At 31.4% G+C, this 27,018-nt stretch overlaps 1 protein-coding gene across 3 annotated transcripts; it reads right to left on the bottom strand.

Moving 5' to 3' along the window:
• Positions 1–534: 534 nt before the first annotated feature.
• LOC131851197 (aquaporin-11) lies at positions 535–24,543 on the bottom strand. Of its 3 annotated transcripts, XM_059201651.1 has the most exons (8): positions 24,482–24,543; positions 24,244–24,358; positions 13,947–14,130; positions 10,624–10,746; positions 8,021–8,172; positions 6,630–6,768; positions 2,898–2,999; positions 535–876 (listed from the first exon to the last, which is right to left on the bottom strand). In XM_059201651.1, the coding sequence occupies exons 2-8, from the start codon at positions 24,292–24,294 to the stop codon at positions 653–655; spliced, it is 975 nt and encodes a 324-aa protein (XP_059057634.1). In that variant the 5' UTR covers positions 24,295–24,358; positions 24,482–24,543; the 3' UTR covers positions 535–652. The 3 variants fall into 3 exon arrangements, with proteins under 3 accessions (XP_059057634.1, XP_059057636.1, XP_059057635.1); XM_059201653.1 differs by lacking the exon at positions 2,898–2,999; XM_059201652.1 differs by lacking the exon at positions 24,244–24,358.
• Positions 24,544–27,018: the final 2,475 nt, after the last annotated feature.

Genomic DNA, 27,018 nt, shown 5'->3' with positions numbered 1-27,018 from the left:
AAAATAACAATGCGTTTCTTACTGGTTTACTTGCTATTGTAACGTTTTCAAATGACACTAATACAATCATTTATAATTAAGAGTATATTGTTCTGGGTTTCTGTGTATCTAAGGTATGTATTTACAAAAAAAAAAGCATTTATGTAAGTATATTCATCAGTTGTCTAATACCTATAGCAGTTGGTCTGTAAGGTACTAGATGGCGCTGATTGAGTTATTCAAGGTTATTTATCGGTTAATTAACGTTTATAACAAGCAAAATGATCTGGGATGCCAATAGTATAAAAATCCTGGTACTAATACTAGATTTTGAGCCTTCAGGGATCATTTAAATTCTCGTACAAAATATCGAATTATACGAGATTTTGACCTAAAATCGGTCGAAATATTCTTATGTTTGAAGTTGAGGTAATATTACACTTTATTATTGTACGAGGATATTGATTATTTTTTCATTGTACGAGGATAAATGTTTTAACATTGGCAACCCTGAAATAGACCGAAGTAATTTCAATTCTCGTACATTATTTTTGACTTAAAATCGGTCGAAATATTTGTACTAGGTTATAGAGTCAAATTGAGGTAATGTTAGATGAAATCAGTATTTTTTATTGCACGATGTTGTTTTAAGATTGGCAACCCAGTGATAGACTTAGTCTTCCTTATCCGCCCAGATGCTGTCGCCGTTCACTTCTGTGGTACCTCTGACGTATCTTTGGATGGCTGGTATTTTGTACAAGTAGACCGAGAGTACGGATCCTGCGCATGCCCCTATCCAGTACACGACAGCGTGCTCCAATAGGGTGTGGCCCTCACAACCCGCTTTAAGAGACGTCGCCAGTACTGGGTTGAAATATCCACCGGAGTAGTCGAATGCTGAAAACAAAAAATTAAAATAATAATTGCAGTTGCAGAGTTATAGACAGGTATATATACTGCGTATATTTTTTTGTGTGGTTTCGTCCGTTTGGAATTTAACCTCTTTTTTTAATGAAAATCACAACATTTATAAAATAAAAATCCTATGTTACTACTTATAACATTGGCTATCTGCTAGTGAAATTCCTATCAAAATTGGTCCAACCGTTTCAGAGGATAAAATTTAATAAAATTAATAGATAGTGTCGTCAATCACACACATATACACATATACATACCCGTGTATTTTAATTTATATTTGTAACTACCTACCAATAGTTACAAATACAAATTTAAAATATACTAATAAGATAATAAAAAAATATCTAAAAATGTTCAAAACGAGTCAGAGTTCATTTATTATAAATTCATGCTATACAAATGGACAAACCGAAATTGAAATAATAAAGAAAACTATAAAAAAATATGTAATGTGGATTACTAGCTCACACACTCAACGTCATCTGGGTCCCATTTTCCCAGCTTTCGCAACATTTCCTCCAGAGACTACTTTCTTAAGGGTCAGCAATGCGCACGTGACACCCTTGGTGAGGACGGCGTTCATACGCCCAATCAATACAGCCCATGTGACGGTACCCATTTACCGTCAAATGGGCTGTATGCTTGATTACCACCATCGTGGTATATAAAAAGAGCTCCGCTCCTATTAGTCGCAGCGTGATGTTATATAGGCTATAGGTTATTTCAATAAATGTGCTGTTAATCCATATTTTATAACATGTTCTGATTTACATCCTAATTCAGTGTTTCCCAATTTGGGGCCCACGCTCCACAGGGGGCGAATTTGATTATTAAGGGGGGCAATTCGAAAATGGACTCAGTATTAAAATTATATGAAATGTGAAAATTATATGAAAAATTTTAAAACGGCTTAGGTGGAGCATGACACTAAAAAGGTTGGAAATTATTATCCTTATTTCTTCATACATTTTTGAGTGGCAATTAAACTACAAACTGATTAACAGACGGTTTTCGTAAAGTCACGATTTTTCAATTCTATTATATGCAAAATTTAAGATTAAAATTATATAATATAAGTATATTTATCAATCCTAGACGGTTAGCAATATAATTTGTTGTTAATTATAAATGTTAAATTGTGTTGTGTAATTACTTGTTAATGATTTCTACCATTTCTACCATTTTGAGGAGCCGTGCTTCTACCAATTCATGATTAAACATCAAATTTGTTAATATTAATGACATAATAGTAGTTTAGCATGAAGTGAAATGTTAAATGGTGCGAAATATGATAAATCTATGGAAGTTTTTGTACAACTATTATAATAAACATTTGATAATAAATAAAATACTTAATAATAAATGACTAAAGACAATACGTGTTTATATAATTTACATTCAATATAACTAGAAAAATAGGAGAAAGATATTTATATTTTTAAATCACATATAACATATACACAACCACCACCAAGTATAAATAATTTTTCACTCAAAGACTCAAGTTTCTTATAGATTTTTTTTTCAAAACCGAAATTGTTTTTTGACCTAACGATCGAAAAATAACAGTAGGCGCCTAGTGCGCCCATTTCTATTAATATATATTGCAACCGAGTTAGATCGAACCTCAGCTCAGGCCGTCGTAATTTCGATCTCCGTTTGAATTGGATGGGGGTTCGATCGGAGGTGTCGCGATATATTCAATAACTGTCGGAATTTGGTCACTAATAGTATGTAATATCATGTTATCTGTGCTAATAGAGAAGTTCATAACGCTTCTAGTAGTCGTGGTCAGGTTTACGCAATGAATATTTGTAGTCTCTCACATGCTAATAGTAGCAGTATTAAACAAAATTCGATTGTCTCGTTCCTGATGCAAATTCACCCGATAAGAAATAGGAGTTTCAGCTGTAGCTTCAAACAAATGTGTTGTTATACCAATCATGCTTTTAATGCAAATGAGCTATGTGGTTAGTGTACACTTTACAACGATGTACCTTTTCCTAAATGGATTTTGCAAAAGATGGACACGCTTAGGTCCGCATGGGCACTATTGTCCTGATAGCGGTAGACGAATACCGTGTGCCTAGTGAGGACCCCTGCAACAGTTAATGTAACATTAAACAATAAAGGGACCTTACCACGTTCTACTTTTTAAACTTTCGTGTTCAACATACATTAATTATATTGGAAACCGGATCTAAACACGAATAATTTCATAGTAATTATATATCCTTACTAATGTTATAAATGCGAAAGTAACTCTGTTTGTATGTCTGTCTATCTCGCATTAACGCCAAAACTTTTTTAGGGTGTTGATTAAATAGAAATAAATATATAATTCAAAGTTTCTAAAAATGTTACTTTTAAAAATAGGGGATGAAAGTTTGTATGGAAATCGTTATTTTTGAAGAACGTTGAATTTTTTTGTTTGAGTTTTATTATTGAATTTTTTTTTTTATTTAGTCAAAATCACTCTAACACGAGTACGAAGTCGCGGACAGAGCTAGTTTACCACAAAATTATTCGTGTTAAGGCCTGGTTAACAATATAAATAATACACGTTCTATTAATCTATGAATTAATTTGATGTAAAGACAGATTAAAAGTGGACTCACATATGCTATAATTTATCACGCTTAAAAAAGCGTAAATACTATATAAATACTATATAATATAAGCTATAATACTAGTAAAAACTAGTATTGTATGAAAGAAAGATTTTATTGTTTGCAATTGATTAACTTTATAATTACTTCACCAATTTTAAGAATTATTTCTACTATAGAAAACTACATTACCCTATTACATAGCATGTGTTTGATTAAAGAAATAGTTTCTTATAGTAAATAAGCAATTTAACATGGATGGGTCGATCGAGCGATCGAACATTGACGTAAAGAAGAATTTAACGTGATAAGATTCCGTTATTTTTTAATATTACTTGTTAATATTGAGGTCGTCAAATTAATAAGTTAATGAAAATCTAGAAACACACTATTAACAAACTCTGATAGCATGGGAGACAATATTCCGCACCCTTAGTCTAGACAAGTCTATGTATTACGTTACGTTACCCCCTAAGGAGGACGGCGGTAGTGCTGTGCTGTTTTAGTTAAATTTTAATTGGGATTTGAGTTTTGTGAATTAAAAATGAACCTACAGTCTTAAGGAATAACTATTTAAATTCAATGCTTTATTAATACCAATCTACAACTAATCACGTCGGAGTGGTATTAATATTTAATAATTTTTTTTAGATTAGCTATTAATTTATTAAATTGGTTTTATATGAAAATATCATGCAATTACCTGGAGATATTAATTTTCTATAATTATTATGTTTCTACACATTTTACAGAGTAATCCTTCAGTAAAATAGTCTAAAGGCGATTAATTTAACAAATAATTTATTTGCATGTTAAACAATTTGGGTTGACTATGAATAAAGTATAATAATATTAAACAACATTACTTGGCACTTTTTTTTAAACGTCCATACTAGGTTTATGACATAGTGCATTTGTTTCTGGTACAACATAACGTGGCATATTATTAATAACTGTTACATAACCAAGTATATTAAAGATTATAGCATTAAACACTATAATTAATAACGTAATAATGTACACGTAAAATGATATGCATAGTTGCCAATCTTAATACCTTAAGATACGTACGCAGAAATATGCCCAGTATTTTTTTGATGACATATATGTTACTATGTCATGAAAAACTACCGGACCGTTTTGAATGGAAAGCACATTTACGTAAAGCGTAGTTATAAGTTACTATTGTTAGTTTAAATTAATTCAAACAATTATCTAATTAACAACGAATGGAACCTCCTTCGTATTTTATAGAGCTAAAGTATAGGCTATCTATGGTATATATATATTATCTACATGGTAAATTAAGTTTAATTATATATATATTTTATTTAATCTTTTTTTTCGTTTGTTTGTTTTTTATATTGTAATATTGTTACACAACAACAAAAGCACTGAATAAATATTTTTTTCTTTCTTTCTATCTTTCTATGTATATATACCTATATATATTTGTATATTCTTCATATATGATAGAAGTAATTCAGTAAAAAGTTATCAATAGGTTCGATATTATTTTAATATGGTTAGAGAATCTTACTAATGTTATAAACACGAAAGTTTGTGAGTATGGATGGCTGTTTGTTACTCTTTAACGCAAAAACTACTGAATGGATTTTGATGAAACTTTACAGTAGTATATCTTGTGCACAGAATAACGTATATGCTATATTTTTTATTGAAATTCAACACGAGTGAATCCGCGGGCATAGCTAGTAAATATATAATTTTATAGATGTCTAAGCTAGTATTGACCTCATCTGGTTGGCTTGATATAAAAATGTTAATGTTCAATTTATATTCATTGAATTGAAGAAAACAGGACTCGGAAGACACAATTGCTCCGACAACCTATTAAACGGTGAAGAAAGTCGCTTTTCTTCTTCTTATCAGTAGATATACAATATACCAGTACATATTATTATATTACTTACATAATTAACTATGTACTCTTATTTATACATATTTATTTAACTTCAATGCACACAATACAAAATATAGTACAGTACATTTGGCGGACATAACACCATGTGGCATTTTCTACCAGGCAACCATAGGTGGTGCTGAGAATAATTGTTGGCGGTGCAGATCTAATAAATCATAAACATCATAAACAAAATTCTACAAAATATATAAGATATTTTTGTAACTGGTTGATTAAAATTATTCTAAATTTATATTTAACCTTTTATTATATTATAGACTTCTCTAGTTCCAATAATAAATGCAATTAGTGAAAAAGATGTGTTGTTCTCATGTGGTATTTATTATCTATAGAAAGTATTGAAATTTTATAAATGAATGATATTTAATTTCGTAAATATATTTTGTATATATATGTATAATATAATAAAATAATCCATCTAATTAACTAATTATTTTAATGAAACTGTAAATAGTTATAATTCCTTTTATCAATAACATCTAACATGTACCATGTCAGAAGTAATAAATAAATAAACGAAACAAGTAAATTCATATACATTATATAAACGGAATATTTATAATAATAAACGACCTCGGTGGTCTAGTGGTCTAGCATACCGATTTACGTCCAATGGTCGCGGGTTCGATTCCTCGCACGGCACAAACATTTATATTCATGAGTATGATTGTTTGTATCGGTCTGGGTGTTTTCTATGTATATCATGTATGTATTTACGAAAAAAAATACAACTAACAATGTTTTTCACAAAACAGTGTTAGGTATATGAAATGTTATTTAATATTAATGTATAACATGTATGTACTAAGAAAAAATGTATATCTACATATTATCTAGTATCAGTTATCTAGTACCCATAACATAAGCTTTAGCTAGCTTAATTTGGTTCTAGATGGTGCTGTATCAATTGTATTTGTCATTGTCAATAATATTATCACGGCCAATATTCCATCTATAATGTACAATTGTAAATAATTGTGAAAAAAAATTAAAACATTAGTAAACTCTAAACCAATTAATATGTTAACTTAAGGCGAAGATGTAGAGTGCAAAATAGAATGCCAACAATATTATAACATGTCTAAAGAAATTCTTAAAAAATATTCAAAATTCAAGCAACCTGCTTTCGAGTTTTGCCAACTTAAATGTAAAAAGCGCAAAAATAAAAAACTAACCAGCTACGACGAGGGAGGTTCCTATGAAGGCGTCAATCGCAGTCGCGAACCGAGGGTTGAGATCTCCTAGAGACTTGGAAGCGAGCCGACAAAGACACGTCGCCACGCCTTCTACCACGGCCCCATATATGACAGGTACCTGAAATTGATTTAACAAAATTAAAAAAAAATTGCAATCAAAAACTTAGGAATAATATAACATTCCTACCTCATTCTTAGATCAGAAATAATAAAAGAGCACAATAATCAATTTCATTTTATAATATCCTCATCTCAGGTCATCTTAATCGAAATTAAGACGACCTGAGATGAGGTTCGTATCCTGAGGTGCCCTCAAACTGTCGTATCCATCAGGCTGGAGTTGGCCTTCAGCTGCTCCATAAGTCTTTCCGCGAGTATGGAGTGCCATCTGCCCCCTATTGTCCGTTGAAACAGTAAAGGCCAGCTGCTTCCAACAGCAGTAAAACAGTTCGAACACAGTTCCATTAACACAGACCGTTTCATATGCATTGATAAAAAATTAACCGATCTATAAAAAAAACTTTTTGATATAAGTTAAGTATTTTTTTTTAATTTTCCGTTAGAAAATGATGCCTTGTATTAGTTTAAATCACATGTGCCCTAACGGACTCTAGTGCTAGCACTCATTGTAAATGCAGCCTTGTCTGGATAGGATATAATATAGCACCGGTTTATAACGTCTGGAATCATTGTTTCACAGACTTACTTTCCAGTGCACAGAGATTTGTTATTCTACCAACTGGTTTTAGACAAGTTATGGAAAGAAGCTTATCACATCTCAAATAACATTAATATTAGTGAATACACACATTTCCGTTAGAACACATGCAAGAAAAAACAGTTTCTATTTTTAATTATACTAATTTATATAATTTTTATTAATTTAAAAACATAAATTATATCTAATCTCAATAAATTCACACAGCGCCCTCTAGTCGCAAACTAAGCAGAGCTTATATTAAAGGTACTACACCACTAATGTAAATACATAGATAATTGTTTTTTGTAAATCCATACATTATTTAGGTACGTAGGAAACAGCCAGATCGTTACAAACAATTATACTCATAATGCAAAATGATTGTACCTTGTGAGGAATCAAACCTGCGACCATCGAAAGTAAGGCGGTATGCAAAATCACTAGACCACCAAGGCCGTCAAATATAGCATAATCATTTTATAATACTATCATTTTATCTATATTTATAAATTATTGTACTAAAAAAACGCAAGGGTTCAGAATAAACAATTTATGTGAGTCTGATTTGAACGTGACTGGTTTCTTTCTATTACCACACAAAAGCAGGCAGAAAATATTGAAAATCTAAAATTCACATTGAAACCAAAATACAATAAAAGAAATGCCTTACTTGCAAATCGGCTCTGCATTCTTCGAAAGCCTTATCCTTATGCGTGTCCGAAATCTCCAGAGCCCAATATGTCTGTACATATTTGAAAACTAGTAAACCGCCCACGAGTTCCGCCCAGGTCTTCAAAACGGCCTTGCGGATTTCGCCTTTCCCTGATGAAGAAGATAAATTATTATTGTTTAATTAAGGAGAGAAATTTAAATTAAAACTTAAAGCAGTAATGAATTCCTTCATTTTTTAAAATATTATCTCAGCACAATTCCCACAGCGCTATTTAGTCCCAAGGTAAGCAGAGCTTGTTTTATGGGTACTAGACAACTGTTATAAATATATAGATTTTATAAATACATACATATTATATTATACATAAAAAACGCTCAGACCGAAACAAACAATCATACTTTTTATAAGTACGTACAAATGTTTGTACCGTGCGGAACCGGAATCAAACCCGCGACTAATGAAAGTAAAGTCATTTATTTTTATTAAAAAAAATAAAACATCCTATCAGCAATATTTATAAGCTACATTTCTTTGGTCTCCATGCAATATATTTAAAAAGAAACACTAAGATAGCTTAAAAGTATGAATTTTAAAGGATGTCTTTAGTAAACATAAAAACTCTTCAAGTCTTCAAGAATACTGTTAAACGAAAGTTTAAATTGCTTACAATGGAAATGTTTGAGTGGAATCCTGGCTTAATTGGCTCGTTATTTTATATCTACACTTCTTTGACGTTGCAACGAGACGAATCTCGAGTGTGTTTCACTTTTTGTGTGCTATTTTCTTTCTATATTTATATTATACCGTAATAAACGTTCTTGTAGAGACCTCTAAAACATATTACGCCGAGCCCAAATAAATGGGATAAGGAAGAAGCAGATGATGATGATACCGTAGTAGGTACATGATAGGTTAGGCATAGGTTGTCCCCCAAGAATATTCTTGTGGGATAGTCCCCGTTATCATTATTACTTAAATATATCAATGTATACTTAAGTTAAGACTGCTGTTTAAATTATATTATTTTGTAGCATAAATTTATAGAAAAGTTATGCTACAAAATACAAGAAGCTGAGCCCTCAAACACTGTATTGACATAAAATATTTCTAGGATAGGGCTCCCCTTACCACCTATTAAATAAAAAATAGAGTAGATACTATCCATTTTCACACCTATCAAACATATACCAAAAATTACATAAAAATCGGTTAATCTGTGTTAATACTCATACCAGTATTAACTTCGCTATACAGCTATAACGCGTTCATTATCCTATTGCGGCTGCGCGCCGTGCAATATTTTGCATCTGTAGCGCATTACGTTTACGCGGGAAAGTGAAAAAACTACAAAAATATTTTTTTGAGTAGATATTTTAATTCTCTTGTGCTCCTAATTCTTAATTATTTCATATTATTTAATATACCTTTTATTATAATATACTTTCTATATATACAACAATCCTGAATATAAATACAGCTCCTACTAACATACCTAATAAGCCAAGGTGTTTGATAACAAACACTATGTATGACACGAGATTTTTATATATTTGATTTAAGTTTTAATTTGTATTATTATAATAACATAGTCATACAATATCGATGGAAAAGAATTTCTTTTGAATTCTTCTCGACTCAAACGTTTCGAACTGATGATAGATTTGACTTGTTTTAAGTATCATATAGAAAACATGGAGGTTATATAGAGAGTTCATAATCATAAAAAATCCATCAAGACGTTTCCCTTTCCATATAATGCTTTAGATTAAGCGTCTTTATTTTGTAACTCACCCGCAAGTAAGTATTACAAAATGATCCCATCTTGCTTATTTCCACCTAATTAAACACATTATTTTGAAATTAACCCTTCCATTCTTGAATTAGAATTTACAAGGGAGGCGCGCCCTTCTTTGAATATTATTCAACATTAAAAATTCTATTTGCACGAACATTTACCCCCAGTTAATTTACAACGATCTCAAATATCCACATTGCTATAATTAGTACAAAATTTAACTGTCTTCCAGAATTACAATTGAGCGGTGTATACGCATTATCTTCAATATATCTTATATATAACAATAAATTGTTGTGTCCCAATGTTAGTTACCATATTCATATTATATTTTAATTACTATTATATGTATATGTATGTAAATACTGACTGCGTCAATATTAAAACAGTATATATATACAAAACATATAACAATCTTTTGTATTTTTATATGGGTACTACATAACTGATACAAATACATGGATATATTTCTTTTCCTAAATACTACTAATACTTATTATATATAGATAACATCCAGACCGATACAAACAATCATACTCATGAATACAAATGATCGTGCCGCGCGGAGAATCGAACCCGCGACAGTCGGAAGCAAGGCGCCGTGCTAAACCGCTGGATCACCGAGGCCTTAAATAACTGCCTCTTATCCTGTAATTTCATAAATGTGGATATCTCTAGTATTATAGCTAACAAAACCTTTATGAACTACAAATATTTTGTTAGCGATATTGTTAGAGTTCATATCACAGTGTATAGTACAGACTATGACACAGCTTTATATGCTTCGATTAATATTGACAGGCACCTTCGATAACGTCTTCAATGTGTGTATACGGGCAGGCAGTGGCGTCACCCCAGTTCAGAGACCACCAAATTGTTAGAGCAAACAGGAATATCCCGTATGTGGCCACACCGAAATTGTCTGCAACTGAAACATAACGATATTAACTTTTAATTATCTACGCATACAATATGTACATAACGTTTATAAAAATCATACCAAAAAAATAAAGATTATTTTTTTATACCACGTAGGTGGCAAACACATTGTGGAATCACCTTCCAGCAGTGGTATTTCCGAACCGATACGATATTGAAACCTTCAAGAAAAGAGCTTATTCCTTCTTAAAAGGCCGACAACATACTTGCAATTCCCCTGGTGTTGCGGGTGCTCATGAGCGGCGGGAATCACTTACCATCAGGTGAGCCGCATGCTCGTTTGTCCCCTGTATTATAAAAAAAAACAAGCACACGGCTCATCTGATGATAAACGGTTACCATAGCCTATGGACGCCTAAAAAACCAGGGGGGCTTTACCGTAAACCTTAATATACCCTTCTTGAAAAACCCCATGCTGTCGCTCGAGAAAACCTCGGCAGGCATTTCATTTCAGAATCTAAGTGTACGCGGGAGGAAGCTCCTCTGAAACCGCACTGTCCGAGACCACTTAGGTTCCAGCGTGTAGGGATGAATTCCCTGTCAATGGCGAGCGGCGAATTCAGAAAACAGAAGCAATAATAAAATAATATTTCAGATTTTATTATATTTTTAATATGTAATGAAAAAGAATAAAAACTGAAACATTTCTTATTTTTATTAGGAATAACAATAATAATTATTAGCATTAACTCGTTCTATGCAAAATAAAAGAAGGATATCCCTGGATAATTCACATAACGCTATCTACTCCCGGGTTGTATTATGGGTACTAGATAACTGATATACATTTTTTGTAAATACATGCATAATATACATAGAAAAGACCCAGACCTATAGAAACAATCATACTCATGAATACAAACACGCGATTATTGGAAATAAAGCGGTATGCTAAAATGCTAGATCATCGAGGCCATTTAAAATATAAATCCTATAAAATTGTAACACCAGATAGCATAGTAGACAGTCGAGAGTTTGTGACATCTATACATATAAATAAAATTGGAGTGTCTGTTTGTAATATTGAAATAACCGTTTTTTACTACATGCGTATGAATATATATAAATAATTCTTTTATTTTAGAAAAATAAAGTTAAATTCCACGCGTAATAAATTGGCATATTCGAATATTCAAATAAAAGAAATTTAGAGTTTATTATTTAAATCAAATAAAATAACAATATCACGAAAATGTCTTATAATTAAAATTTCTCTAAATTAAATTATAAATCTATTAAAAATAGAGTTACTTAATATTACTCCAGTATTTCAGTGATGGAGTCAATTGTTACTGGCCGGTTTCAAAACCACTGCAAAAGGAAGCAGTGATTCAGAGCTTGCCAGCGTTCATCTCGGCTTCGTTTGATAGCTTCGGATGCGTTATACTGAATCCGATACTTGTCCCAGAAGCCTAATTTTTATACTGTTTTTACTGTACCATTTGTAGCCTTTACAACTTTATCGAACGATAGCGAGGGCGAGTGCAGACGGCACTTTAAACTCGCAGAAGGAGCTACTTATAAGCGGCTGAAGTTCAACCCCAGAATCCTAGTATATACCTTATATCAATCTATAAAAAACTTCTACGTTTTATACCTCTCGTTTTAATGGCCTCCTATACTAATAATAACATAGAGAAAGACTGAAAAGCAAACGCCACTACACATCCTATATGGTTACAGGCCACTCATGCTTAAATGAAATATTTCCTTTGGAAATTTACACTATATCCTGAGGAGATAAAAATAATCGGTCCTAAGAATATCCTTCAATTCTTGCCATGATGGTTCTAGGGAACGAACGCTGAAAGAAGGGCTAGCACAATAGATCTCTATAGGTCGCAGTGCTACAGGACAAAAACTCTGGCAATAGCCTAAATTCCCCAGTAAAAAAAATATAATGTCTAAACTCATTACTAATGTAACTCATCGAGTTTTAACATGAATAATTTTAAGGTAAATAATATCGACTTTTCAACTAGATTGCATTAGCTGCGGTCACTAGCCGATTGAAGGAATGCGATGTCAGTTTCGATAGGTGTCAGTGTATTGTTCAATTCCCACAGCACTCACAGTACCCATACATACATATTCGGTGAACAAATGGCGTGAGAAGTAAATACCTTATTTTCCATATAATTATTCGTGTTAAGACCCGGTTAAGTATATTAATAATGTTGTAATAAACGCGAAAGTTTAAATGTTTAAATACTCCTAAATAGCTTAATGGATTTTAACATTCATCTGTGTGAAACTGGATTATCAGCGAGAAACGTGAATCATGTTTTATTAAAAAAAATAGAACGCGATTCTAAAGGGATGCAAAGAAGACGTGCATCTCTCAAGCAAGCATAAGGCGCCTTTCTGACTAGGAACGTTTCTATACCGTATCTGCACATTTTCTTTACCGGGTGCATGTAATTAAATGAGGGCTTCCTGACTTAGTCGTTTAAGTACACATTCCTTTGTCAAGTTTCTTTGTACCTAAATGAAAACGCGTCAACCGGTCCACTCTGCAAACTAATTCCAATACAATTTCGTTGGACTGAGTATTTTCGCTTTTTTACACCCTTGAATTGTTTACAGCTACGTACTCATTCTAGACTTCTTTAATGAAAATACCAATTGACATTGTTATCGATTTACTTACGTTGTACGTTTCAAAAGTAGTCGTAGAGGATTCCATGTCATTAACACTATAAACCTAAATATCATTAAATAGACGTACTCGTCAGAAAGGCTCTAAGACGTATCCAGAAGTGGACCTCGGTCTTGGTCTAGTGGTTTAGCGCACCGATTTACTTCCGATCATCGTGGTTTCAATTTCTCACAAGATACAAACATCTGTATTTGTAAGTACGGTTGTTTTGATCTCTTTCTATGTTATTTATTAAAAGTTATGTATTACTCAGCACATTTACTTATTTTTAAACTTTCGCGATTATGATTCATTATTATTATAGTTAAATAGATTTCAACACGAACAATTTTATGGTAAAAAAAGGTCACGCTGACCACGTGTAGTGCAACTTAATCGAAATGTCGAGAAAGATAACTTTATTTACCATAAAATTATTCGTGTTACAGCACATTTTTCCTGGAACTAAATAGCTCAGTATGATTTGTTCTGCAGTATTATTACATATATATTATTATATTTTATTATACTATATTTAAAAAAATGCTTACCAACAATAAGCTCGAAACAACAGCCACATAGTTCAGCTGCGGCGATGGCCTCTTCAAATAATAGTCTAACGAATGGCTCCTTTATAGACTTCTGCACCAGTCGCCGCGCGCAATGGGCGAGCAACGACGTGAGTAAAATAAATAGTGTGGACACCACTAGTGGAGCAAAGGTAACTTTGTTTATCTGAAAACATAAAGTTCAAAATTGAATCACGAACGACCGGTATAAGTATCAACGCTGAATACTAGGAAGTATTTTGTAAATAATTTGCTATATGTAACTGAATTGGGTTTGAATAAATGTAATAAATGAAATATTTCAAATAAAATATATCTTTAAATAGTTTTTTAAAACTTTCATGTTTCATATACATTATTTATATTGTTACCCGGGTCTTAACACGAATAGGTTTATGGTAAATAGTGCAACCTACTCGAAGTGTCGAGAGAGGAAAATAACTTTATTTACCATAAAATTATTCGTGTTAAGACATTGTTAACAATATAAATATCTGTCTAAATATCATGAGTATCATACTCGTAATTTATTTTTTTATTCATTTTCTATTCTAGGTGCATTTATTTAATCTAACTTTTTCCACTGTTCTTATATCTATTAATTTGATAATACATTTTAAATATTACAATTATGCCTTGTAAAAAAATAAGTCTGGGGCATAATTGTAATAACTAATAACACCAGATATATAACTAGAAGCTTAATATTAGGAACCTTCGGATGATATGCAATAATAATGGTAAAAAAAAACTGTACATTACAAATGAAATGTAATTTAAAAAACACTACAATCAAAGCCATATGTAGAGCAGTAAACAATGAATAATGATTATAATGAAAAAACGTAAAGAATATCACAAAAAAATCACACACATAAAAAAATACAGCAACTGCAAAAATTAGCACTAAACGATTATTAATGTTACTAGACATGTTTAATTTAGAATACACAATTAACTAAGTGCTATCGAAGGAAATGTCTAAAAATAAATAATTCCGTTCCTATAATGTATATCAATACAGTATATATAGATAAAGGTTTTCATTGTTATTATCAGTTAGTATACGACTGCAGTACTTATTCATTAGATTTTATCAACTGTCAAAATTATATACAAACATTATCAGATATTTAACAAACGAGTCATGAAGGTGAATAGGATAACAGAGTTTCCATTATCTGACATTATTTTTAAAGGAAAATAAACAATTTAATTTATTTTTTGAGAAAAATGTTAAAATGAAAATTTTCCTCATTTCTTTTTATTCGTATATCTTTTAATTAGCCAGTACTAATTAGTAGGTATAAATATTCAGAAATAACAAGTGCCTCTATTGACTTCTTATTGATTTTGTTATAAGTATTTTATAATGAAATCCAACAAGCTTCTTATGATATTAATATATTTGCCTTATATGAATATATCCTAATAGTACTATTGGGACATTTTTTATAGAATTTAGCGTCAATTTGTGAAAGTCCATTTAATTACATAATGAATTTATATCATTTAGTTTATTTCCGCTACCAATACCATGTGTAGGATCACAAATATTCGTCATCAATCATCGCACATTAAATTGGTCGCCGAACAGTCAACATTAGGCTTCCAAGCTATATCCGAACTCTATCTAATGTCTGATGATGCCTCGTTCAGAGGTGAAACACGTGTCGCAATATAGCTATAGACTCAATAACAGTCGCAATTTGATTACCAATAGAGATGGTTGTAACGCTTCTACTACCGGTGTTCAGGTTTCCGCACTGAATGTCTGTAGTTTGACACATGTTAATAAACAAACTGATGTAAAAGTTAAGAATTAATATTGTTATATTTTCATTAAAAAAAACTATAGCCATCTAGACCCAAGTTAAGCTAGCTTAAGATTATGTTATGGGTACTAGATAACTGATACAAATACATTTTGTAACATGTTATACAAAGAAAACACCTAGACTGATACAAACAATCATACTCATGAATACTAATGTTTGTACCGTACAAGGAATCGAACCCGCGACCATCAGAAGTAAGGTGTCCATAACCTTTAGACCACCGAGGCCGTCAATCTATTAAAGGTACTAGGTCTCATTTTTAGTAAACTGAACAAATACTAAATATGATACGTACTATTTAGCCTGATTCACGCAGATAGCGACGCGGGAACTGCCTAGTACTTATCTAATAGACTTTGAGATACATAACGAAGTAGCTCTCATCCATTTTCATTCAGAACGGAGCGGTAGTCCGTGCTAACATTGTTTACCAAGTATGCAATGCAAAGTTTCCGTTAAATTATTGCTTTGTTTATTTCTTAAAACGTGTACCCTTTAGCTTGAATTATTCCATCATAAATTTAATAAAACGAATGAATTATTGCAGAGTTATAATGTAAGTGTATTTCTAATGTATTCTATATTATGCATAATTATAACCCTTATATATATAACCCTAATATGTATATAATATATAAAAAATCTCATTAATATTATAAACTCGAAAGTTTGTGAGTATGGATGGAAGTTCGTTACTCGCATAAACTACTGAACGGATTTTGATGAAACTTTACAGTAACATAGCTTGAAACCGCGGACATAGCTAGTATGTATATAATACGTAACGAATGTCCATACATTTTCTCTAACTTGTAAGTTCGTAAAAATGTAAGGATATTTGTTACTCAATTACACATTAATTATAAATAATGGATTTATATAAGACGTGACAAATAGATCATGTCACAGAATAACAAATAAGATTAGTGTATTGCCACTGATTAAAGTATATAAAAATATATACAAAAATGCAACAGTATATCTGATTGGTTCATTCTTCATAATTTAATTTAAAAATTAAACTGTATTTTTGTTATCAGGTATAAGTAAATTTGAAAAGCAAAAGGAGCTGAGTTTCGTGTCAGTTATTTCTTATCTCGAAACTACCCAGAACTGACAGTAGATTTGACATATCATAAGAGTCTATAATATACATGAATAAAGATATTTTGATTTATTTTGATTTTCGAAACTTAATCTCTACTTTCGTAAATATATTTATATATATTACGATATTTCGTTCCAAGTAACTTCAATGAAGTAGTCGTCACTTTTAAAGTATATGGCAGTGTTTTCACAAAACTTGAATCGAAGATTGCTTTACTAGCTGTACACGCGACTTCGTCCGCGTGGAATTTAACTTTATTTATCTAAAATAAAGGCAGCTTAGTTACTCCTTATTACATCGGCTACCTACCAATAAAAGTCCCGTCAAAATCCGTTCAGCCATTACAGAGATTAGCCGAAACAAACAGACAGACAGGCAGACAAAAATTGTAAAAAAAATTATTTTGGTGTATGTATTTACATTCATATGCTTGTAGTAAAAAATGGTTATTTCAGTATTACAAACAGACACTCCTATTTTATTTATATGTATAGACTTAACCAAAGTAGCGCTTATGTTAGACTAGCTGTACCCGCGGCATCGTCTGCGTGGAACTTACTTTCTTTTTCTAAAATAAAAGTAGTCTAAGTTACTCCTTATTACATCAGCTACCTGACAAAAAAGTCCCATCAAAATCGGTCCAGCCATTTCAGAGATTAGCCGGAAAATACAGACAGACAAAAATTGTAATAAATGTTATATGTACGATATATGTGCCGTAATTATATTCTTATGCATGTAGTAAAAAATGGTTATTTCAATATTACAAACAGACACTCCAATTTTATTTATATGTATAGATATGTTACTAGGGCCTGTATTTATATTCCGGTTTGTTGAATATATAGAAAGTATATTATAATTAAATTAAATTACAGACATCTAATCAATAATATAAAACAATTAAGAATTAGGAGCACATGAGAATTGGTATGTCTGCTGAAGAAGTCGTTTTTGTAGTTTTTATTTTCCCGCGCAAACGTAATGCGCCACAGATGCATAATATTGCACGGTGCACAGCCGCAGTAAGATCATAGCTGTATAGCGATGTTACTACTAGTATGAAGGGGGGACGGGGATTGTTAGTAATGTGGACTCATGACCTATCACTAGCAATGCACCATGTCACGTTGACCTCCACGCGGTTCCCCCTGGAAACCATCCTGCTAAATTCCTGGTGAATTTGTCACGATGGGCTAACTAACCTGACCTCATGCTCATCTTATCATACTTAACTGGTGCCCCGCCAGCGTAAACAGTTAGCGCAGGCGGGTGCACCATGCCATTATCATCCATAAAAAATAAATAATAGTATGTGTATTTATGTATATTTATATATACCATCTTTTCTTATTATTTCGTATGTTTGACGACCTCGGTGGTCTAGCGGTCACCGTTAAACTGCTTTACGACCGATGGTGTGGGTTCGATTCCTCGCACGGTACAAATATTTGTATTCATGAGTATGATTGTTTGTATCGGTCTGGATGTTTTCTATGTATAATATGTATGTATTTACAAAAAAAAATTATCTATGTATTAGTATCAGTTGTCTAGTGCCCATAACACAAGCTTTAGCTAGCTTAACTCGGGTCTCGCTGGCGCTGTGTGAATTGTCCTGATATTATTATTATTATTATACCAGGATTGTAGAAATCATATTACTCTTGGCCAATATCTATGTATGTATAATACAAAATGTTGTTACTAATACTAGCATAAAATATTTATAGCCTATAAGCCTTTCGTAATAAATGGACTATACAACACTTAAAGAATTTTCAGAATCGGATCATAGGACCGGAGGTTACCTATCTCGAACATACAAACTATACAGAGTAAATAGAAACCATAAAATCTAAGTCGTCAGGAATAACATCCCATTTTCATAATATATTTTTTACTAGCTGTACCCGCGACATATTCCGCATGGTATTTAACTTTATTTTTTTTAAATAAAAGCCTAAGTTACTCCTTATTACATCAGCTACCTGTCAAAATCGGTCCAGCCATTTCAGATATTAGCGGGAACAAATAGACAGACAGACAAAAGCTGTTATTTTAGCGTATATACCGTGTTTATATTCATATGCATGTGGTAAAAAACGGTAATTTCAAAATTACAAACAGACACTCCAATTTTATTTATTTATATTGTAATTTCCATGGGGTGGGCCGTCAGCTTGTTTAACAATGTTGTAAAGAAAACGAATAATCTTGTGTTCAGTGTTGTTATTGCATTAGCTATATCTGATTATACTATTTCTCAGTATACACCTACTCATAGAACTACCACACCTACCAATACTCGTATCTACCTTCCTTCTTAACTAACTTAACATTCCCACCAACAGGGTTGTCCATCCTAAAACATTTTAACTCAGAATAAAGAACGTTCGTAAATCATCGTGATAGATAAGTCCTATGCTTGTTTGCTACCAAGGTATAAAAAAAAAACAAAAAAATAATATGGTTTTTAATTACTATAATAATTACTAGATGGCGCTATTACGTTTTTTTAACATTTAGCGATCTGGTTTTAACCGTATCAGTATAAAATTAATGCCATTCTTATTAAATTAAACTAAGAAAAGAATTTCTATAAAATATATTATAATGTAAATTAACATTATAATATTTTATAGAAATTATTGACGACGACGTATAATATAATGTATTGTCTAATATTTACATTAGCACGTCTAATAAAAGGCAGATTAAAAAAAAATAAAAGAATTTTTGCTGTCTTAAAATTATTATAACATTAACTTTGTTGACATATAATTTATTGTTTAATATTTACATTTGCACGCCTATTAATAAGCGAGTATAGGAGTGTAAAGGAAAATACTGTTCTATACTGAAATTCACTTACCACTCCTGTATTCATCAAATAAAAAGATTAATTGTTTAAATAGTTTCTTTTAATATCATTGACTTTTTGAACTAATGAAATTACCTAGTTGTACAGAACTAAAATACTGGGCTTTAAAATCAAGCTATACACTACAAAATGTTTAGTGGATAAAATCTTAAAAACTTTTCGCTAAATTTAATTTTTGTCTTCACCTCGTAACAAAGACTTAAATTTTCGGACCACTACGAGAGTCGTTGTAAAGTTGGTAACCCTGCTCACCAACGGAAGTGGCAAGTTTGCCGGCTCGCATCAACTCTGTATGCATCAACTTCCCAAATCAAGTTTCAGACGCGGCCTGTACCATTTACTCGGCAGTAGTACCGTTGGCAAAAGGCAATCATCAAAGGCAATCATGAACATACCGACCTATATCACACACGCTCCATTTTACAGTTTTTAATACTCTTGAGAACGTCACGGACTAGTGATTTGATATCATCCTTATTGTGATCGAAAGTTTGTGAGTTTGAATCTATTTAAACAAAATTTATCTACTTATATTTCGGACTGAGTGATGATGGAAATATTGATAATGAATCAAGGCCTGCACTATTCAAGACTTTATATAAATTTATTTCCAACACTGTGAAGAAATTGTAATTGTTTTTAAGTTTTTGTATTTTATGTTGGGCTAAAAAGGACTTGTATCCAGAGCCGTAAAATATTAAATGAAAAAAAAATAAGTTTAATTTTTTTTTATCGAATAGCTAGATGATACCTTAGGGACTGTTTACATAATATATTTATAGACAAATATTAATTATTAAGGAGTATTTATGTGTGATGTGGTAATGTATCTTACTACTTACTTTTTCGTTTGTATCGATCCAAAACCCAAACGTTTTATTAGACTTTGCGTTTATGTTATTGACATTAAATTGAGACTTCACTATAAATAATAAATAACCCTGGACAATTAAGTACCATCTAGTCCCACGGTGAACAGAGCTTATATTATGAGTATTAGACAACTGCTATAAATACTTAGATATTTTTTCTATAAATACATACATAACATGCATAGAAAACACCTAGACCGGTACAAACAATCATACTCACCAATACAAATGCACCCTACGAAAATCGAACCCGCGACCATCGGAAGAAAAGCGGTGTGCTAAACCGCTAGACCACCGAGGTCATCATTAATATTATGACATCGTTTGTCGTTTCTTTATGAAATACACTCTCGTATATATACAATGGTATCGAACTAGTTTCGTCGGTGTATCTGTTCGTATTGATTGCATGCTCTCTGCAAACCAATCGCAATGTCAATACATCTTCCGAATGGAAACTATCAAAGGATCCGCCTTTTGATTCGGAAAACTTTGATTTTCTTATTATAATACTGATCTAACTAGAATAAGAGTAGAGTAAAATTATTCTTACTAATTATGTTAATTTATATAAACATAAATAGCAATAATAAGTGTAGTCTATTGTTATTTTTAAAAATACCAATAGTTTTTAGACAAATAATATAAATAATAAATAGGAATTTCTCGAAAAAATACACTACATACTAATATACCTATATATTGTAGGTATATTAGTATGTATATATATTATATTGTGTCATTTTGTGTAATTCGTATTTATTATTTATATTATGTATTTAAAAAAACATTTTTAACAACATACTATAAATTATTAAAATATCTAATCTATAGAAGATTTCACGGAAACATTCCTAGTTTTATCTCTACCATTTTGATATTGTAAGTACATACATATAACGATCAGTAATTTTATAATATTTGCTTATAACTCATTTAACTATTTCAAATGTAAAAGACTGTTATAAATTAATTGTCTTAATTCATTTAGGTTTACTACAGACTCTTATTAGTTACTTATTCAAATATATCGTCAGTTCTTTTTAACCGTGAAGGAATGACAAGTGTATTCTAACTCTTTTCAAATAAAACTGTATGTTCAAGTTATACACGGCATCATTATGCTACTTGTGTCGAAAAAAAAAACATTTAATCAACGATCATAATCTGTAAAAACCATTCCCCACTAGTTCCCAAAAACATTACTGGCAGTTGATAGATTTCATTGCAATTTGTTCTAAAAATACCTTATAAATTGAATTAACTCAAGCTGAACATGTATGTAGAGCTATTATTAAATAATACCGACCCAAAGAAAAACATGTTATCCCGAAGATGTGTGAAAGTGATTCACGAAAGTCAGTTTTTTGTGATTTTCAGTAAACAAATTAGTAGAATATAGTCTAATGACTCCTACAGAAATATTCGTAGAGCAAAAACCTTCAAGAATAAATTTTTGCAGCTATATTTTAATTAGGCGAAGTTGCTTAAAGTTTTGTATTTTGACCATTTTTATTAGGATTTAAACTGAAAAATATATGTCATTACTGCAATATAAGTAATTATTTTAAATATAGAACAACGCCAAGTAAACTCCAAACTATAGTTTTACTATGTAATATAATCTTATCTGTGGTTTTACAAATAAATTTCTTTTTGGTCATACTCATAAGTAAAGACCACTTTATCTCACGGTCTCTCGCCCCTGTGGTGAAAGAAAAAAAAACAAGTCAAAGAAACTATGGCATACTGCCAAAAGCAACTGAGAATAAACAAAGAGATTATTATGTAATTTCGAACTACTCGCACAAACGTTTAGTTAATTCGACTCGTACTCTTCAATAATACTGGGTTGCTACCTGAATTTGAATGTAAATGTTCACTGAGAATAACCGCCTACACCCACGTATGCAAAAATACTTTCCGTTATAATTATTCAACTATAAAAAAACATTATACTTTTTTCTTTTCGATGTCTCTTAAAACTGAGACCTACTCTGTAGAGCCCGCGTTAAATAAATCACTATATTTTCAATTTGATTTTAGAATTTACTATATTATTTATCATTTTATAGATATATTAATAAAATTAAATTTACTTAGTTCTATATCTTATTATAACTTAAATAACAATAACAATGGGCGGGTTCCGAAGTTGAATTAGAAGAAATGTTACATTAACTGATGTATTATTGTGGTCTATGAAAAATGTGCGTGTCTGTACAAATTGACTGACAAAATATTTTTCAATTAAATGAAACACTAAAGTTATTTTAATATTTTTATATTAAAATAACTTTAGTGTTTCATTCAGTCGGGTTGGTATAGGTACCGCTAGTGCACGATATACCTGTATAAAAAATATACCTCAACTAAATTTTAAACTACAATATAATTCATATTTTACCCAAATGAACACTTGTATATGGAAACCAACAGATACTAACACTGCTAATATCTATCTTACATACTACAATTTAGAGTATATAATCGAATATAGTAAAAAAACTGTGACAACATCCATTGAACCTTCCGCATTATGTTAAATCATTATTTTCGTCTCTATAACGGGTCTAGTACCATGAATACAAATGGACTTCCGTGTTCAAAATACGTAAAGTCATATCACGAATACTAATTTGTTAGCGTATTGAGTCAATGATGTAGTATTTACGCTGTTGTTATTGTGACTATACTCCAGAGTAGACCTCCTGATTTTTCTGCTGGTCTTTTGGATAGATCAAATCTGCGACCATCGGAATGTCATTGTTAATGACAGTGCGCTAAACGATTATACCATGAAGGTCATTAATTATAAATAAAACATATTAAAACTTTAAAAATATTGTCAATATTTTTTATCTCTAGTAGACAAGGTTATGAGTAGGTGTAACATCTTATTGGATTTTGTGTACAGTAATTTACAATACGCTTGTATTATTTGAATGTCTAGCAATTAATTGTTGGCTCTTAAATTATGAATTATAATAAATCTAAGTATATGATTCAAATAAAAAAAAATATTTTAATTTTATAAATTTTAAAATAATACATGTTTTTGGATGCCGCTCTAATGTTTTGATTTTTTAATGAATATATCTCTCTGTGTAATCATGGAGTAAAAATATAATGTATCATCATTGCTGTTAATATTTAGAAAACATCAAAAGAAGAAACTATATAATCCTAGTGTAACATAAGAAAAACTCGAAATGAAAACCCTGCTACTAAATCGCCTGGTTTACGTCATAATAGGTTAATATCCGCCTCTTATAAAGATATACACGTTCCCCTACAGTATGTTGTCAATTGGTTGTTATGTATACATATATAATACATATTTACAATATTTTGCGTACATCTCTACAAAAATTTATTCTTATTCCTTCATCCGTTTAACTAAAATCAATTAACAAATATCCAATTCCTCACAACTCATAATATATTAGTTAATAGCGAATTATTTGCGATTGTGTTTACATGTCACAAAGTTATAATAAAAGCACATATTTTTTTATTTACGACTTCATATACAACACTCAACAATGCACAACACTCAGTTAACACCAAAACGTACCTTGACCACTACTTTTAGAAATATTCCTAGAACATCAATCGTGAACTTCATCTTTGTAAATTATTGTATCTCGTTACAGATACGTTTAGCAATTCACTTCGTCTCACATCACAGACTGCAAATCAAAATATCGCCAGTTATAAAACCGCTTAATTTGTTACGCGAGCTCCAACGTCCCAGAGCCAAAAACTAGATATCACCTTACTATTTTTGTTACTACAGAAATTAAGGCACTTACCATATTTTTCGTCCTAAACACTCACTAAGTCACTGGGAAATTCACGTCACCTGTTTCGATAGATAGATAGATGTCTGGAGAATTCGGATTCGTAATAAAAAAAAATATAATATGTACTACGTTTGGTGTTTATAGTGCGGACGGTCGGTGTGCGCGCGCGCATCGTGCTGCGAGGCCAAGCGAAGGCGATCTTAATATAGAACGAACGAACCCATACTACGGATCGTATCTCCCGGGATTCAGTTTTATACCGTGGTATTGGCGTGAAAAAAAACGTTGAAAACTGCATCACACTTGTAGACAACATGTGCTGTCTCCCGCGATGCGTATTACCATAAAAAGGCTTGCAAAAATGTAATTTAATAAACGTTCGTTAGCATATGATAGCAATAAATAATGATCATGATCATAAACATCACTTTAAGTAGAGGTTATAGTTTCTTACATTTTATACCTATTCAAAAGGTATTTATTCATGTAGGATTAGAATAGAATATAAATAATCTTTCTTCAAATAAACTCAATACAAGTACTTTTCAATAGTTATATATTTTTTATTTTCTTTTAAGAATCTTCACGATCTTTTATGAAGATTCATCACAAGAATAATTAATAAGAAACTTCTGTGTTGCTCTTTTGAATAAATGCTTTTTAAAGTAAATAATTATACAATAACAAGTAAGAGGCATGCAATAAACAACATTACACTCTCATTCTTAATGCAATCAGTTCATTTTGTCATTTTTATACTTACATATATATTATTTATTGTATAATACAACAAACATATAATATAACTGTCAATTTTAAAGACATATTGTCTAAATTCTTGTTACCTACATCTTAATTTTCCTCGCCATAATCCGCCAAACCTGTTAGATACTTATATTGGAAAGTTTTAAACTTTTTCTTAATGAAAGTTCACACCTTACCAAGAGTCTATATTCAACATTTTATATTCGTAGCGTTAGTCATAGAGAACCATAGTGTAGATGTACTATCTACTGTATTGTGTACTGTACTGTCTGTGTATCAGTACTGCATTTTTTTATTGCTGTTCTATAAAATATCGATTCTGCACCGATACTAATCTTTGTCTCCACATGGGATCATTAAGATATATTTATGACAATTGCAAGACCGCGGTCCACACGTGTGTCTAGAAATATAGGGCCAATGAAGATGCCTGTAATATCTTGTCTTGAAAGACATATATCGAAATGAATTAAATTGTATTGAAATTTATTTATATTAAGTATTTTAAATACTTATTATGTAATTTGAATGGCAAAGAAGCTGTCGGCCACACTCCATAAATTTAGCGCCATATCTTGTGTTTTGTTGTAAATTTATTTATATTATTTTAAATGTTTTTATGTAATTTGGTTAGCAAAGAAGTAACGGACTGGTAACCGTCGCCTATATACATGAACAACACCTTAGATATGTAAACATTTGATACTTCAGGTGCCTCTAATGGGTTGCCGTACCGGAAGACTTGTTCCTGCCCGTAACCTGAAATTTCATGGCCATAATTAGCCCCTGAAACGTAAGACGAATACATCTTACAAAACAAGGTACTCGACGGCTGCTATAGGATGTAATATATTGTCTTATCTGTGCTATAGATAAGAACCTCCATCTTACCCACACAGATAACTTTCTTCAAAGTCTAGCTCGGTAATAACTATATAACATTTAAAAAATAAATAACTTGAATCTTAAAATTTTGCATAATATTGGAGACAAATGAATAATTTAATTAAATAAAAATAAACAGCAAGTAAATGTTTATTGTCAATCTTCTTGATTCAAACTCTTGTGTTCACCTTCCATCTTCTTCTTCAATTTCAATAGTTTCTTCAGGTCTTGGTTCAGAGTATCTTTCGGGTAATTTACTATAGGTGATTTAAAGGCACCCGGTCCTACCTCTACCCGAGGGTATAAGTTCCAACGGCGTTCTGTGTTAGCTGTGTTTACATTCCACTTTATAGTTGCATTCTGGAATTTGTAAAGCAATTTAGTGATGAAGTACTAACAGTAAGAATAAGTGCAAGGCATGGCGGAAAGCATGCAAAAATATATACGGTCAGGATTTTTTTTATTATTGGATAACGCAGAGAACCACTGACATTAAAAAAAACAAAATTACCTTTCAAGTAAGGTAATTTTGTTTTTATCGCCAACTGACTGTTTTGCAATTTGGTAAAATCACATGCTGATGTGTAGGATAAATATGGGAGTTGTGGTCTGGTTGCCGACAATCACTAGGCTACCAAGCTTTACCCGAACTTTATTCACTACCTGATGATGTCTTGTTTAGAGACTAAACACGTATAGCAATATGGGTGTAGATTCAACGGCCGGAATTTGATCGCCAATAGAGAAGGTCGTAGCGCTTCCAGTAGCGGTAGTCAGATTTACGTACTGAATATTTGTGATCTCACAGATGTTAATTCTAGCATAAATTATATTAATCCATTAAGTAAATTACTAGTAGTAGAAGTGCTAGTAGCTGCAACATTGAAATTCTCCAA

Source organism: Achroia grisella, unplaced genomic scaffold (assembly GCF_030625045.1).
Source record: "Achroia grisella isolate CSIRO2021 unplaced genomic scaffold, CSIRO_AGI_Agris_v1 utg782, whole genome shotgun sequence".
In the NCBI taxonomy this organism is placed as follows: domain Eukaryota; kingdom Metazoa; phylum Arthropoda; class Insecta; order Lepidoptera; family Pyralidae; genus Achroia; species Achroia grisella.
Note: the sequence above shows the minus strand (reverse complement) of the source record. Positions and strands in the feature narration are given on the sequence as shown.